This window comes from Podarcis vaucheri (assembly GCF_965113315.1).
Source record: "Podarcis vaucheri genome assembly, chromosome: 3".
Classification (NCBI taxonomy): domain Eukaryota; kingdom Metazoa; phylum Chordata; class Lepidosauria; order Squamata; family Lacertidae; genus Podarcis; species Podarcis vaucheri.
Genome location: NC_138761.1, coordinates 128,689,252 through 128,703,118, shown reverse-complemented (window position 1 = coordinate 128,703,118; position 13,867 = coordinate 128,689,252). Strand labels below are relative to the sequence as shown.

At 44.6% G+C, this 13,867-nt stretch overlaps 1 protein-coding gene across 2 annotated transcripts in view; it reads right to left on the bottom strand.

Moving 5' to 3' along the window:
- The window catches only part of COL4A1 (collagen type IV alpha 1 chain), a 202,071-nt gene that overhangs the window by 116,773 nt on the left and 71,431 nt on the right, over positions 1 to 13,867 (bottom strand). For both annotated transcript variants that reach the window (XM_082215731.1, XM_082215732.1), the window contains exons 19-21: positions 12,213 to 12,306; positions 2,775 to 2,810; positions 1,119 to 1,283 (exon numbers count right to left, since the gene is read on the bottom strand). In XM_082215731.1, the coding sequence (XP_082071857.1) occupies positions 1,119 to 1,283; positions 2,775 to 2,810; positions 12,213 to 12,306 (295 nt within the window). The remainder of the gene's footprint in view (positions 1 to 1,118; positions 1,284 to 2,774; positions 2,811 to 12,212; positions 12,307 to 13,867) is intronic.

Here is a 13,867-nt window from a genome sequence, read left to right as displayed (position 1 = left end):
AGGAGCCCAGCACCTGACAGCAAACCACATATAGCCCTATCAAGTGAACTTCTATATAAAAACAAAAGGGCACACATTGAAGAAAAAGAAACACTGTACTGAGACTATATTAGTAGTTGAATGCTGATAAATTCAGACATCCAAAGAGAACAAACCAGAGGCTACAGGCTCTGATTGTGAAGATCATCTGCCTCACTTTCAAATATGGCTGGGAAAATTCTTCACCATGGAACCTCTTGAGAAAGGACATTTACAGTATGCTTCAATTATTGATTTCTCCAGTGATTGGGGTGAGAGGTGTCTTTAGAAAAGCAATTCATTTGCAGGGTAGCATTATAGTCTCATCTGTGGGACACAATATTTTGGAAGACACATTGACCAAAGGCTTCACCAGAGAAGGCAAGTGTGTGGCTGTAATAGTGAAGGTAAACTAAAAGGCAAGTTCTATAAACTGCAAAAGCAGCAGAACTCGAGGAATTAATTGTGATACCTGAAGGGACAACTTATTCTGCAGCTGCTTCAGGAAACTGTTTCAGCCAGCAGAACCCCTTCATAGCCTCCTAGAGGCCTATAGTTGTTGCTTTCTCTCTGCTTGCAAGGACCGGATATTGCCCCCTTCTGCTTGGAGCCTCAAGCTCTTATGTAACAGGATGCTCTGCTTCAGAAGAAGAGGCTATGCAGTAGTTAGGAGGTGAATCTGAAACCTGTATGTCAGACTAAATTCTGAAATATGTAGAGGATTAAAACTGCCTTGGGAAGCTGACCTAAGACCCTTCCCCCTCAGACCGCTCTGGACCTCTTCCGTCTGAACACATCCCATCAGGACACATCCCAGAAGATCGAGAAGAGACACGACAGAGCTCAGTCAGGAATCAAATATGAAGACACTTACTTGTGAAACCACTTAACCAAGCCAAAGTCAAGGTTTTGAAACAGGAAACAGAAATTTCTTCTAGAATGAGGCACCACATCTGAAAACAAATTCATTTAACCAATTCTAAAAAACCCCATAATTTTCTTTTTAACCATTATTATGACCATGGGCGTAACATTTCTTACTATCTTGATTGTTTTGCACTTTAAAAGGACTGTATACTTTGGGGTGCATTTTGACTTGCCTGTTGCAAAAGGTGGGCCTGGAAGCCCTGGTACACCGGGAAGTCCTGGCGGTCCATCTCTTCCTTTTGGCCCAGGCAATGAAGATCCAGGAGACCCCCGGTCACCCTTTTCTCCTCTCTCGCCCGGAAAACCAGGTGCCCCTATTATCCCAGGACTGGGTTGCCCTTGATTACAATAATGCAGTGAAGTAGGCATCAATAAAACCAACAGAAAAAATATTGACCAATAAGTTGTTTAATAACAATAAAATAATTGCAACACCATAATATCAGCTGAGATACCATACTGAGATACCATACTGAATCTGATCCTAAACTACCTTATGAGTTCAAACAATAGCAAGATACCGTATTTTTTGCCCTATAGGAGGCACCTAGATTGGGGGGGGGAATAAAGGGGGGGAATTATTCCCCCCCCCAGGCGCGGGGCTGGGGTGGTGGAAGCCCGAGCTTCCCCCTCCCGCAGCCCCCAGAATGGGACCCAGAGCCATGCCGAAGCTGTGTGCAGCTTTGGCATCGCTCTGGGAGCTTGCGGGGCTGGGGGAGGGAGAAGCCCTCCGCCAGCCTCCAAACCAGGTTGGGAGACAGCGGGATGGCGCGCTGCGCCTCCCCGCTGTCCCCTGAGTTTGCAGGGCTGGCGACGGGGAGGAGCAGGCTTCTCCCCCCCCCCAGCCTTCTAACCAAGTCGGGGGACAGCGGGAAAGGCGCGCTGAGGGAAAGGCGCGCTGCGAGTTTGCGGGGCTGGCGGTGGGGCTCTCCTGAAGCCTGGTGCGCACCGACCCCTCTCGTTCTCCAGGCTTCAGCAAAAGCCTGCATTCGCCCCATAGGACACACACACACATTTCCCCTTCATTTTTGGAAGGGAAAAAGTGCGTCCTATAGGGCGAAAAATACGGTAGCTTATTTATCAGAGCTACTTGTTCAACCTAATTCCTAGAAACATCCACCTGCATAGGGCCTATTGAGGGCAGTATTTTCCTAATGAGTCCCGCCAGGGCAAGGATTTCCACCTGTTAAACAGTGTTGCCCCCCCCAGCCCCCTCCCTCCACAAATCTGCTCCAGAGGGTTAGGGGAACCCCTAGAACAAATTTAGGGAGCAAACAGGGAGAGGAAAGGGGGAGAACATTCCATTGCACATGCAGAAATTTCTGTACTGACAGAACAATTGCCATAGTGCTATGCTGGATTCCACTCGTGAAGTTCAAACCTGCAGAGTGAGCTTGGTGAGCTGTTTATGCGCAGTACTGAAGCAATATGCCCAAGAGAATTTTTTGTAGAAATGTGTTAAGCTGGGCACTGACGTTTGTCTAAAAGTTTTTTTTCTTGTTCCCAGCAGACCTTGGTGCAACCCATTTCATCTTAAGACTGTGACCAAATGTAGAATTAAGGCTCCAGCATCATCCAAACTCGCTTCCCCCTCTCCCCACATTGCTCTGTTTACCATCTAGCCTGATGAAGAGATCACGAGAACTTAAAAGCTTCTGTGCCATTCTGTGATATTTTGGTGGCCTTAGAAATGTATTGCCCTAATATGGATTTTGGAATTCTTTTAGTGGACCAACACTTTTATCTTTTTGTGCAAAAAGTTGTAGAATTTATGTGGAAAGGCAATACGCACCCTAAAACAAGACAACCAAATAATGAAACAGTCTTACCTGGTGGACCTGGTGCCCCTGGTAGACCTGGAAAACCTGCAAAAGCAAAGGTAGTGGATTCTTAGATAGTAAAGATTTGAACTGCTTGGTATAATTCCAGGGACAGTCCTAGAATTACAGAAGCCTCCCTCGTTTCTGATTTGATCTCATAATGTCCCGGTTTTACTTTTTCCCCTCCTGCACATCTCAGAGAACAATTAAAAGTGATGCTGGGGTGGGTGGGTGGGTGTAGGTGTATAGGTCGCTGGATCATCATCTTGTCGTGGTGAGTTGGCTTGCATGTTCCTATGACCCTTGTGAGCGAAGCTGTCGGGAATCTCATACTCCCAACAGGGTCACTCAAGGTGGTGAGGTCAAAGGGAAGGAGCTAGACAAAGAATGATCCAAGAAGTCCTTAATGGCAGAAGAGGCGGATGATAACAAGCGATATGTTACAATGGCTGTGGAGGCGGATGAAGGCTGCAGCAGATAGGAATCTACCGGTTTGTCGTGACTACTTCATGCCATCGGAACAGAGCCCTACTTTGAAGACTATGCGTTGGTCAGCGTGCACTGATCTACACACATAAAACAAATCCACGCACAGGTGTCTTCCAAAAACCCAGTCCAAACCCCAAAAGTCCTATGGCGATTGGCAAATGGTAATTGGGGCAGGATTGTGAAATCTGGAAGCCCCTAGTCATGAACCGGCACATGGGCAGTGGATACAGATTCAGTTGGTCTGACTCAAGGAATGAGGCAGTTGAGCAGCTCAGCAGCTGTATCCATGACTGAGCAGCCCTATTTAGGATCCACTCTGCTCACCCCGAAAAGGGGGAGGGGCTAGAAAAGGTGCCCTAAACATAGTCTGCCTTCCCTTTTCCCTGACTAGATTACCGCGCCAAGTGGGGTCACCACTTAGCGGTCATAAAAGACAATTGAACTTTGAAACATGGAATATACGGACTTTGTCAGATAACACAGACAGCGAGCGTCCTGAACGCAGAACTGCCATCATTGCAAGAGAGCTGTGACGTTTTAACATCGATATTGCAGCACTTCAAGAGACTCGAAGAGCAGGCGAGGGAAAACTGAAGGAAGAAAAAGGAGGCTACACATTCTTCTGGAAAGGTCTATCTGAACAAGAACATCAAATACATGGGGTAAGCTTCGCTATCAAAAACGATCTTGTGAAGCTCCTGTCAGAAGTCCCTATTGGCATTAATGAGCGACTCTCAACCCTTTGAATAAAGCTCACAAAAAACCAACAGGCTACTATTATAAGTGCTTATGCACCAACACTGAATGCCGATGAAGATATTAAAGAAAAATGTTACTATCAGCTGGATACAGTCCTATCAGAGACGCCTAAGGAAGATAAAATTATCCTCCTGGGTGATATGTGCAGCGCACAACCAACACACTCTTTCGACAGAAAAATAAATTTAAAACTTCATGGAGGCATCCTCAGTAAAACCACTGGCACTTCTTAGACTATGTTATTGTCTGTGCTAAAGATCGCCATGATGTGCTCCTTACCAGAACTATGACAAGTGCCGATGACGGCTGGACAGATCACTGACTAATATGCTCCACGATGGCTATCGAGATTATACCTCAACGCAGGCTTCAAGGAAGGAAGCCAAGGCGCAAAATGAACACTCAAGCCCTTCAAAATCCCATTAAGCGGGATTGCTTCCAAACGACTCTTAAGGACCATCTGCTTTCAGAATTCCCTGATAACACCGAGAAACACTGGACCAAGCAAAAAACATTCATTATTGCAGCCTGTGAACAAACTATTGGACACCAAACCAAGAAACACCAGGACTGGTTTGATGAGAATTACAGTGAGACTGAATGCATGATTGACAAGAAAAGGAAGGCCTTTCAGATCTGGCAAACAGATAGAAACTGTGCCACTAAGAAAAAAAAAACCTATGCCAACGCTAAGGCTGAGGTTCAAAGGCTGAGGTCTTATTCAATATCTTTATCAATGACTTGGATGATGGACTCAAGGGCATCCTGATCAAATTTGCAGATGACACCAAACTGGGAGGGGTGGCTAACACCCCAGAGGACAGGATCACACTTCAAAACGACCTTGACAGATTAGAGAACTGGGCAAAAACAAACAAGATGAATTTTAACAGGGAGAAATGTAAAGTATTGCACTTGGGCAAAAAAAATGAGAGGCACAAATACAAGATGGGGGACACCTGGCTTGAGAGCAGTACATGTGAAAAGGATCTAGGAATCTTGGTTGACCACAAACTTGACATGAGCCAACAGTGTGACGCGGCAGCTAAAAAAGCCAATGCAATTCTGGGCTGCATCAATAGGAGTATAGCATCTAGATCAAGGGAAGTAATAGTGCCACTGTATTCTGCTCTGGTCAGACCTCACCTGGAGTACTGTGTCCAGTTCTGGGCACCACAGTTCAAGAAGGACACTGACAAACTGGAACGTGTCCAGAGGAGGGCAACCAAAATGGTCAAAGGCCTGGAAACGATGCCTTATGAGGAACGGCTAAGGGAGCTGGGCATGTTTAGCCTGGAGAAGAGGAGGTTAAGGGGTGATATGATAGCCATGCTCAAATATATAAAAGGATGTCACATAGAGGAGGGAGAAAGGTTGTTTTCTGCTGCTCCAGAGAAGCGGACACGGAGCAATGGATCCAAACTACAAGAAAGAAGATTCCACCTAAACATTAGGAAGAACTTCCTGACAGTAAGAGCTGTTCGACAGTGGAATTTGCTGCCCAGGAGTGTGGTGGAGTCTCCTACTTTGGAGGTCTTTAAGCAGAGGCTTGACAACCATATGTCAGGAGTGCTCTGATGGTGTTTCCTGCTTGGCAGGGGGACTCGATGGCCCTTGTGGTCTATTCCAACTCTATGATTCTATGATTCTATTCTATGATTCTATGATTCAAAGAAGAACCAGAGAACTAAAAAACACCTGGTGGATAAAAAAAGCTCAAGAGAACCAGCACTTAGCTGACACTCATGATGCACATAGTTTCTTTAAAGCCACAAAGACCATCTATGGACCAATAAATCATGGCATATGCCCCCTACACTCAGCAGACGGCATCACATTTCTAAAAGATAAAGAAGCTATTACATTGCGCTGGAAAGAACATCACCAACATTTCCTTAACCGCAACTCCCCCATAGCTGCTGAGTTCCTCTCACAAATTCTGCAAAAACAAGTTAGAGATGAGCTTGCAGTATCTACAAATGTACAGCTATTAACCAAATGAAAAACAGCTGTTAACCAAATGAAAAACAACAAAGCCAGTGGGATACCTCCCAAAATCTTCAAAGTGGGTGGAACTGCACTTACACAACAACTTCACAAGCTCATCGAAAAAATCTGGGAAAGAGAAGAGAATCCAGCAGACTTTAGGGATAGTGAAATTATCAATCTCTTTAAAAAAGGTGACAGAACTGATTGTGGAAACTATTGAGGCATCTCTCTATTAGCTGCGGCTGGCAAAATTCTTGAAAGGATCTTAGCAAACTGTCTCTTAACAATATCCAAGGTGACCCTTCCTGAATCCCAAAATAGTTTCCGGCCTTCTAGGGGGACAGTGGACATGATTTTCACCGCTCGACAGCTTCAAGAAAAATGCAGAGAGAAACACCAACCCCTGTATATGGCGTTTATTGACCTGACTAAGGCTTTCGACACTGTAAATCGTAATGCCCTGTGGACTGTCCTTCTGAAAACTGGCTGCCCAGATAAATTTGTGAACATCATTCAGCTCCTCCATGATAATATGACAGCAACAATCGCAGATAACAATGGCTCTCAAAGTGAACCATTCACAGTGGGATCAGGTGTTAAACAGGGTTGTGTTTCCCCAACTCTATTCATTATTTTAATTGCCATGATCCTACACTTTGTCGAAGGGAAACTCTCTACCGGAGTAATAATAATAATAATAATAATAATAATAATAATAATAATAATTTATTATTTATACCCCGCCCATCTGGCTGAGTTTCCCCAGCCACTCTGGGCGGCTCCCAATCAGTGTTAAAAACAGTACAGCGTTACATATTAAAAACTTCCCTGAACAGGGCTGCCTTAAGATGTCTTCTGAATATCAGGTAATTATTTATCTCTTTGACATCTGATGGGAGGGCGTTCCACAGGGAGGGCGCCACTACCGAGAAGGCCCTCTGTCTGGTTCCCTGTAGCCTCACTTCTCGCAATGAGGGAACCGCCAGAAGGCCCTCGGCGCTGGATCTCAGTGTCTGGGCTGAACGATGGGGGTGGAGACGCTCCTTCAGGTATACAGGACCGAGGCCGTTTAGGGCTTTAAAGGTCAGCACCAACACTTTGAATCGTGCTCGGAAACGTACTGGGAGCCAATGCAGATCTCTCAGAACCGGTGTTATGTGGTCCCGGCGGCCACTCCCAGTCACCAGTCTAGCTGCCGCATTCTGGATTAATTGCAGTTTCCGGGTCACCTTCAAAGGTAGCCCCACGTAGAGCGCGTTGCAGTAGTCCAAGCGTGAGATAACCAGAGCATGCACCACTCTGGCGAGACAGTTCGCGGGCAGGTAGGGTCTTAGCCTGCGTACCAGGTGGAGCTGGTAGACAGCTGCCCTGGACACAGAGTTAACCTGCGCCTCCATGGACAGCTGTGAGTCCAAAATGACTCCCAGGCTGCGCACCTGGTCCTTCAGGGGCACAGTTACCCCATTCAAGACCAGGGAATCCCCCACACCAACCCGCTCCCTGTCCCCCCAAAACAATACTTCTGTCTTGTCAGGATTCAACCTCAATCTGTTAGCCGCCATCCATCCTCCAACCGCCTCCAGGCACTCACACAGGACCTTCACCGCCTTCACTGGTTCTGATTTAAAGGAGAGGTAGAGCTGGGTGTCATCTGCATACTGATGAACACCCAGTCCAAACCCCCTGATGATCTCTCCCAGTGGCTTCATATAGATATTAAAAAGCATGGGGGGGGAGGACAGAACCCTGAGGCACCCCACAAGTGCCTCCCCCCCCGCCTGCCTTCAAAAGGTGTCCCCGCGGCGGCGGGAGGTGTCCCCTGCCCCCCGCCCGGCTTCGGAGCACCGGGAGAAGCGATCTCCCCGCAGCCCCTTGCTTCAAAAGAGGTCCGGGGGCAGCGGGAAGCGAAGCGCTTCTTCCCCGCTGCCCCCGGACGTCTTTTGCAGCAAGGGAGGGGCTGCGGGGAGATCACTATCTCCCCGCAGCCCCTTGCTTCAAAAGAGAAGACCCGCTGTCCCCGGGGCAAGCTTCGTTTTGCGAAGCAAGCCCATAGGGAAATTCGTCTTGCAAGGCAACTCGAAAACGAAAAAACCTTTCGTTTTGCGAGTTTTTTGTCTCGCGAGGCGTTCGTCTTGCGGGGTACCACTGTATTCTTGTGAAACATGGACCACTTATCAACGCCATCTCCAACTCCTCGAAAGATTCCATCAACGGTGTCTCCAAAATTTTTTACACATCACTTGGGAAGACATGCAAGCTAATATCAGTGTACTGGAAGAAGCAAAGATCACCAGTGTTGAAGCAATGATTCTTTAACATCAACTTCATTGGACTGATCATGTTGTGCGGATGCCTGATCGTTTTCCAAAGCAACTACTCTATTCCGAACTTAAAAATGGAAAGCGGAATGCTGGTGGTCAACAAAAGAGGTTTAAAGACTGTCTCAAGGCAAATCTAAAAAAATGTAGTATAAACACTGACAACTGGGAAACACTGGCCTGCGAGTGCTCCAGTTGGAGAACAGCCTTTACCAAAGGTGTCATGGGCTTTGAAGACACTCAAACGCAAGGGAGAAATGTGCTAGGAGGAAGACACGCTTGGCAAATCCACACCGGGATCAATTCCTGCCCAGAAACCAATGTCCCCACTGTGGAAGGACGTGTGGTTCCAGAACTAGCTCCAGAACTTACAGACTCATTGTTAAAACCATGTTTATGGAAGACAATCTTACTTGGCTACAAGTGATCGCCAAAGAAAGAAGAAAGGTGCAAAAACAGAGTCCTGTTTATCCTGAAAATGAAATACCCGAACCAAATGAAGGAAATGGTGAAGCTGGCATACAAAGCCCTTCCTATAATTTTGAAGGAAAATGCCGCTAATCCACTTTAAATTATTTAATTGCAATACTTCCACAACCAGCCATTTTTTAGGAAATTTATAGACTGTTTATTCCATTATTGGAAATGGAGCCTTACACTGTCTACTCAGAAGTCCCACTGTATTCAATGGAGCTTATTCCCAGGTAACTGGGTAAAGACTGCACAACCTTCAATAATAATTGAATCCTAGGAAGTAGGTGAGATGGAGAGGTTGCAACTGGCTGAAGGTAACAGATGTGTATGTGTACATGACATTTATGTGTGCAGTGAGATCAAATGCAGAGGAAACACTTCCTGGTGTAGAATAGAACATCCCAATTTTCATCTGAGAAGTGTTGGAGGGTATGTATAGGTCTAATTATCACTCCATATCATGGCAAACATATAATTCATGAAAAAGCTCAACATGAACTGGGCATGATATCAGATGTGGATCTAATCATGTACAATTTTACACAAAATGAATTGGGGCCAATTAAGATACCCAATAGTAGACCTATTGAAATCAATGGACTTATCCTGAGTGGGACTAATGGCTGGATATTGCCTTATATCATTACTTAATTATAATGTATAGCAGGCACTTTATCTAATTATGCACTTCATTTTCCTGATCTATTGATAGATAGATAGATAAACTTTATTTGCATTGGCCAACGGCCACAGCAATATAAAACAAGCAGTATATATAATTAAAAAGACAACTATGGGTAAAAAGGACAATCAAATAGTCAAGATTATCGTTCAGATAGTGGCCTCATTGCACCTTTGATAAACCTAGCAACCTTTGCTGTTGTCTGATCCTTTTGATCTGATAACAGAAAGAACAATGTGGCCGCAGATGGGCGGCCTGGGATGGTAAGCAGGAGTGGCGTGATGATCTCATTCCTCAGATCTTTATAAAGGGGACAGGACAGGAGAACATGAGCCACTGTTTCCAGATTGCCATCTCCACAGAGGCAGAGTCGTTTCTCAGTTGGAATCTTTTGGTATCTGCCCTCAAGTACAGCAGAGGGCATCACATTCAATCTGGCCAGTGTGAAGGCACATCTGTATTTTGGGATAGTTAATTTATACAAATATGGTGCCAGGGAATCAAACTGAGGGGGGGGGGGGCAAAAGGCATACCAAGGACAGAGTTTCTTTATAATGGCCAGATTGTTCTGTTGCTCTAAGTCCTTCAGACGCTGTTCAATTAGCCTTTTTGCTTTAATAAAACCCACCGTGAGAAGCTGATGTGGGTGGAGTCCGCAGGAGAGGAATTTTTGGTGCACAATTTTGGACCACACACTTTTATGGGGGTCTTGTGTCACTAAGGGCAGTAGACCAGGAGGATTTAGATTTAAACGGAGCCAATAATTAAGAGTTCTTTCCCAGGACCAAGTTTCTACAGAGGGAAGACTTGCCTCCAGTCATAATGCTGCATTTGGGACACAAGGTGGTACAGAAAAAATCTGCCTTAAAAATTTGGATTGGACAGTTTCAATAATACTACAATGATTACCTGTCCAAATTTGGGCCCTGTAAAGTATCTGCACCAAAAATTTGGCTTGAAAAACTTCTAGGGCTGCTGCTGGGATGTATTTGCCGCCCTTCGTATGGCAAAAACGGGACAGCATCTTAAGCACTTTGGGCTGCTTTTTCTTTAACACATTTTTGGTGTACATCCCATGACCCCGATGACTGGAAGACTATGCCCAGGTATTTAAAGGCTTTAACCTGCTCAATTGGGTGATTGTCCATGCTCCAGCTATGTGATCTATGTTTCCTTGAGAAAACCATGACTTTGCTTTTCTGATAGTTTACCACCAGCTGTTCTCTCCTGCAGTATGCTGAGAATTCTCCTATCAACCTTTTTAGGCCTATTTCTGTTTGGGATAGGAGAACCGCATCATCAGCATATAAGAGCACTGAGATTGGTTTTGTGGCCAATTTAGGAGCATGGAACTCCGGAGATGTTAAGCTTTTAACCATGTCATTGATATATAGGTTAAATAATGCTGGGGCTAAAATGCAGCCTTGCTTAACCCCCTTAGTGGCTGGTACAGGGCCTATGAGTTGGCCATTTGTGGAGGATCTTACGTACGACACAATATCTTTATATAGGTCATTAATCAAAAATAATAATCTTTTATCTATACTGGATGTATTCAATTTGGCCCAGAGTCCTACTCGTGAAATTGAATCAAAGGCAGTCTTCAAATCAATGAAGGCTGCATATAAGACCCCACGGGTTTTCTTGGCGTATTTGTCAATAAGATGTGCTAAGACAAAACAGATCTGTCTTGCCTAAATCCAGCTTGCTCCTCCGCCAAGATAGCCTCAGTGTCCATCCAACTGGTTAATTTGATATATAGGTGTTTTGCATATAATTTGCTTGGTATAGGTAAAAGACTAATAGGTCTATAACTCGCCAGGTCTGATGTGGGGCCCTTTTTATAAATTGGGATGATTATCGCCTTGGCCCACCCTTCGGGAAATAGGCCTGTTGAATCAATGTGGGAGAGTACTGTCGCCAGCAGGGGGGCCCACCACCCAGAGTTGGTCTTCAGAAGTTCTGTGGGAATATAATCTATGCCAGGGGCCTTGTTGTTCTTTAGCTGTGCGATCAAATTCTCTACCTCCTCTGTGGTTACAAGTGACCAGTGAGGTGAAACCTCTGGTTGAACGCTTGGCTTGTTAAGCTGAGCTTCCTTATCATAAAACAATGATTGAAAGTATCGGATCCACTCTAGGGGTTCAACGGTACAAATGAGTCCGTTACACTCCTGGTCCAGTAGGCCAGATATGGTATGCCAAAAGCAAGTTGGGTCTTTCTCGTGTGAAGCCTTGACCAGGCTTTGCCATGCGATTCACTCGGCTTTTTGTTTTTTCTTCTTTAATAGTTGTTTGTAGTTCCGTCTTATGGAGATATATGTGGTAAATAAAGGGGGTGCCACAGTATTCCTATATTTGCGATAAATTGTTCTCAAATGCTTCCTTGTTTGTCTGCACTCTGCGTCAAACCAGCTTGCTAGATCCCTCACCCTCTTTGTGGCTGTATTCTGTATCGCAGATGATAATTGTGTTTTCAGCTTTTCTATAAGTATCTTAAAAAGCTGTAGCACCACAGCCGTGGAGTTAGTTGAAACAATAACAGAATGTATATTCTTTAGCTCCACTGATTGAAGGAGGAGGATTAAGTCTATTGAATGAATGCACTGAATTTAGAGAAAGAATGAATCAGCTACAATCTCAGCAGGAAGTCAATTAAATCATTTTTTAAACTAAATTGAATTAATTTCTTGACCAAGTTAATATAATGAAATAATTAACAATTAGCAATATTTACCTTTTTGACCTGGTTCACCTTTTTGTCCAGGAATTCCTGGAGGACCTGAGTCGCCTTTCTCACCTATTACTTCTTGATCTCCAATCCCTATAACCTGAATAACAGGGGAAATAGTATGATGTAGATTAATTAAAAAAACCACACCAAATGCTTTCAGCCTTCTAACAGATAAGAACTATCGGGTTCAATCCTGTACACAAGTGGCTTGCTAAAATCTTCTACTCTGACTTCTACTCTGTGCATAATCATCAAGTTTAGGCTTGCAAGGGTTTGTTTTTAGCACAATCTCAAACCCCTTCAGTTCTATACATTTATCTAATTAAAGCGGCTAAAAATAGTCCTTGTAAGAGTGAGAGGGGATTAGCGGTTTTGGCTCCAAGGTAAGCTGTGACCTCACCACCCAGGTGCTTTAAGTAAAGCAACTTTACTTTAAGTAAAGACTGGGCGCAAGCTAACAAAATGAATTTCAATAGGGACAAATGTAAGGTCCTGCATTTTGGCAGGAAGAACAAGACGAACAAATACAGGGTGGGGGACACCTGGCTTACTAACAGTATTGGTGAAAAGGATCTAGGAATCTTGATGGACTGCAAGCTTAGCATGAGTCAACAGTGTGATGCAGCAGCAAAAAAGCTAATGCTATTCTAGGCTGCATCAACAGAAGTATAGTGCCCAAATCAAGAGAAGTCATAGTCCCATTCTATTCTGCCTTAGTCAGACCACACTTGGAATATTGTGTGCAATCTTGGGCACCACAATTTAAGATGGATGTTGACAAGATGGAAAGTGCGCAGAGGAGGGCAACCAAGATGATCAAGGGTCTGGAAACCAAGCCTGGAAAAGAGGAGACTGAGAGGAGATATGATAGCCATCTTCAAATATCTGAAGGGCTTGTCACATGGAGGAGGGAACATGCTTGCTTTTTTCCAGCTCTGGAGGGCAGGACTCGAATCAATGGCTTCAAGTTGCAAGAAAAGAGATTCCGACTAAACATTTGGAAAAACTTTCTGACAGTAAGAGCTGTTCAGCAGTGGAAGAGACTCCCACGAGAGGGGGTGGACTCTCTTTCCCTGGAGATTTTTAAGCAGAAGCTGGATGGCCATCTGTCATGGATGCTTGAGCTGAGATTCGTGCATTGCAGGGGGTTGGACTAGGCGACCCTTGGGATCCCTTCCAACTCTAAGATTCTGTAATTCTGTGAATTAACCTCAACACAGATATGTGAGGAAGGCCAGAGGGATGAGGCCTGATGAAAAGGATATAAAAGAACTTATAATGAATTTATTTTATATATTTTATTAATGGCTCTGCCACCTTTCAAGAAGAATATTCTTTCCAAGGTGATTTACATAAAATAAAAACATATCAATAAAAAACTCACGTTATACAGGCTCACAGAACTGCTAAACCTCACCAAAGGTCTTTGAGGTTTTTCAAAGCCTCCCCAAAAGTACCAGTAAGATTATAAACTTATCACATTATACCAACTAACGATCCAACAACAGAGCACAGTTGCCAAGACTAGGCCACACAATCAGATTCTGTAATGTAGAGTGGGATAATACTTAACACTTGGAATTGAGAAGTACCTTTGCCATGGAATTGGGAAGTACCTTTGTCCACCTGAGTCATGGACTCACAAGGCAAGCCACTAT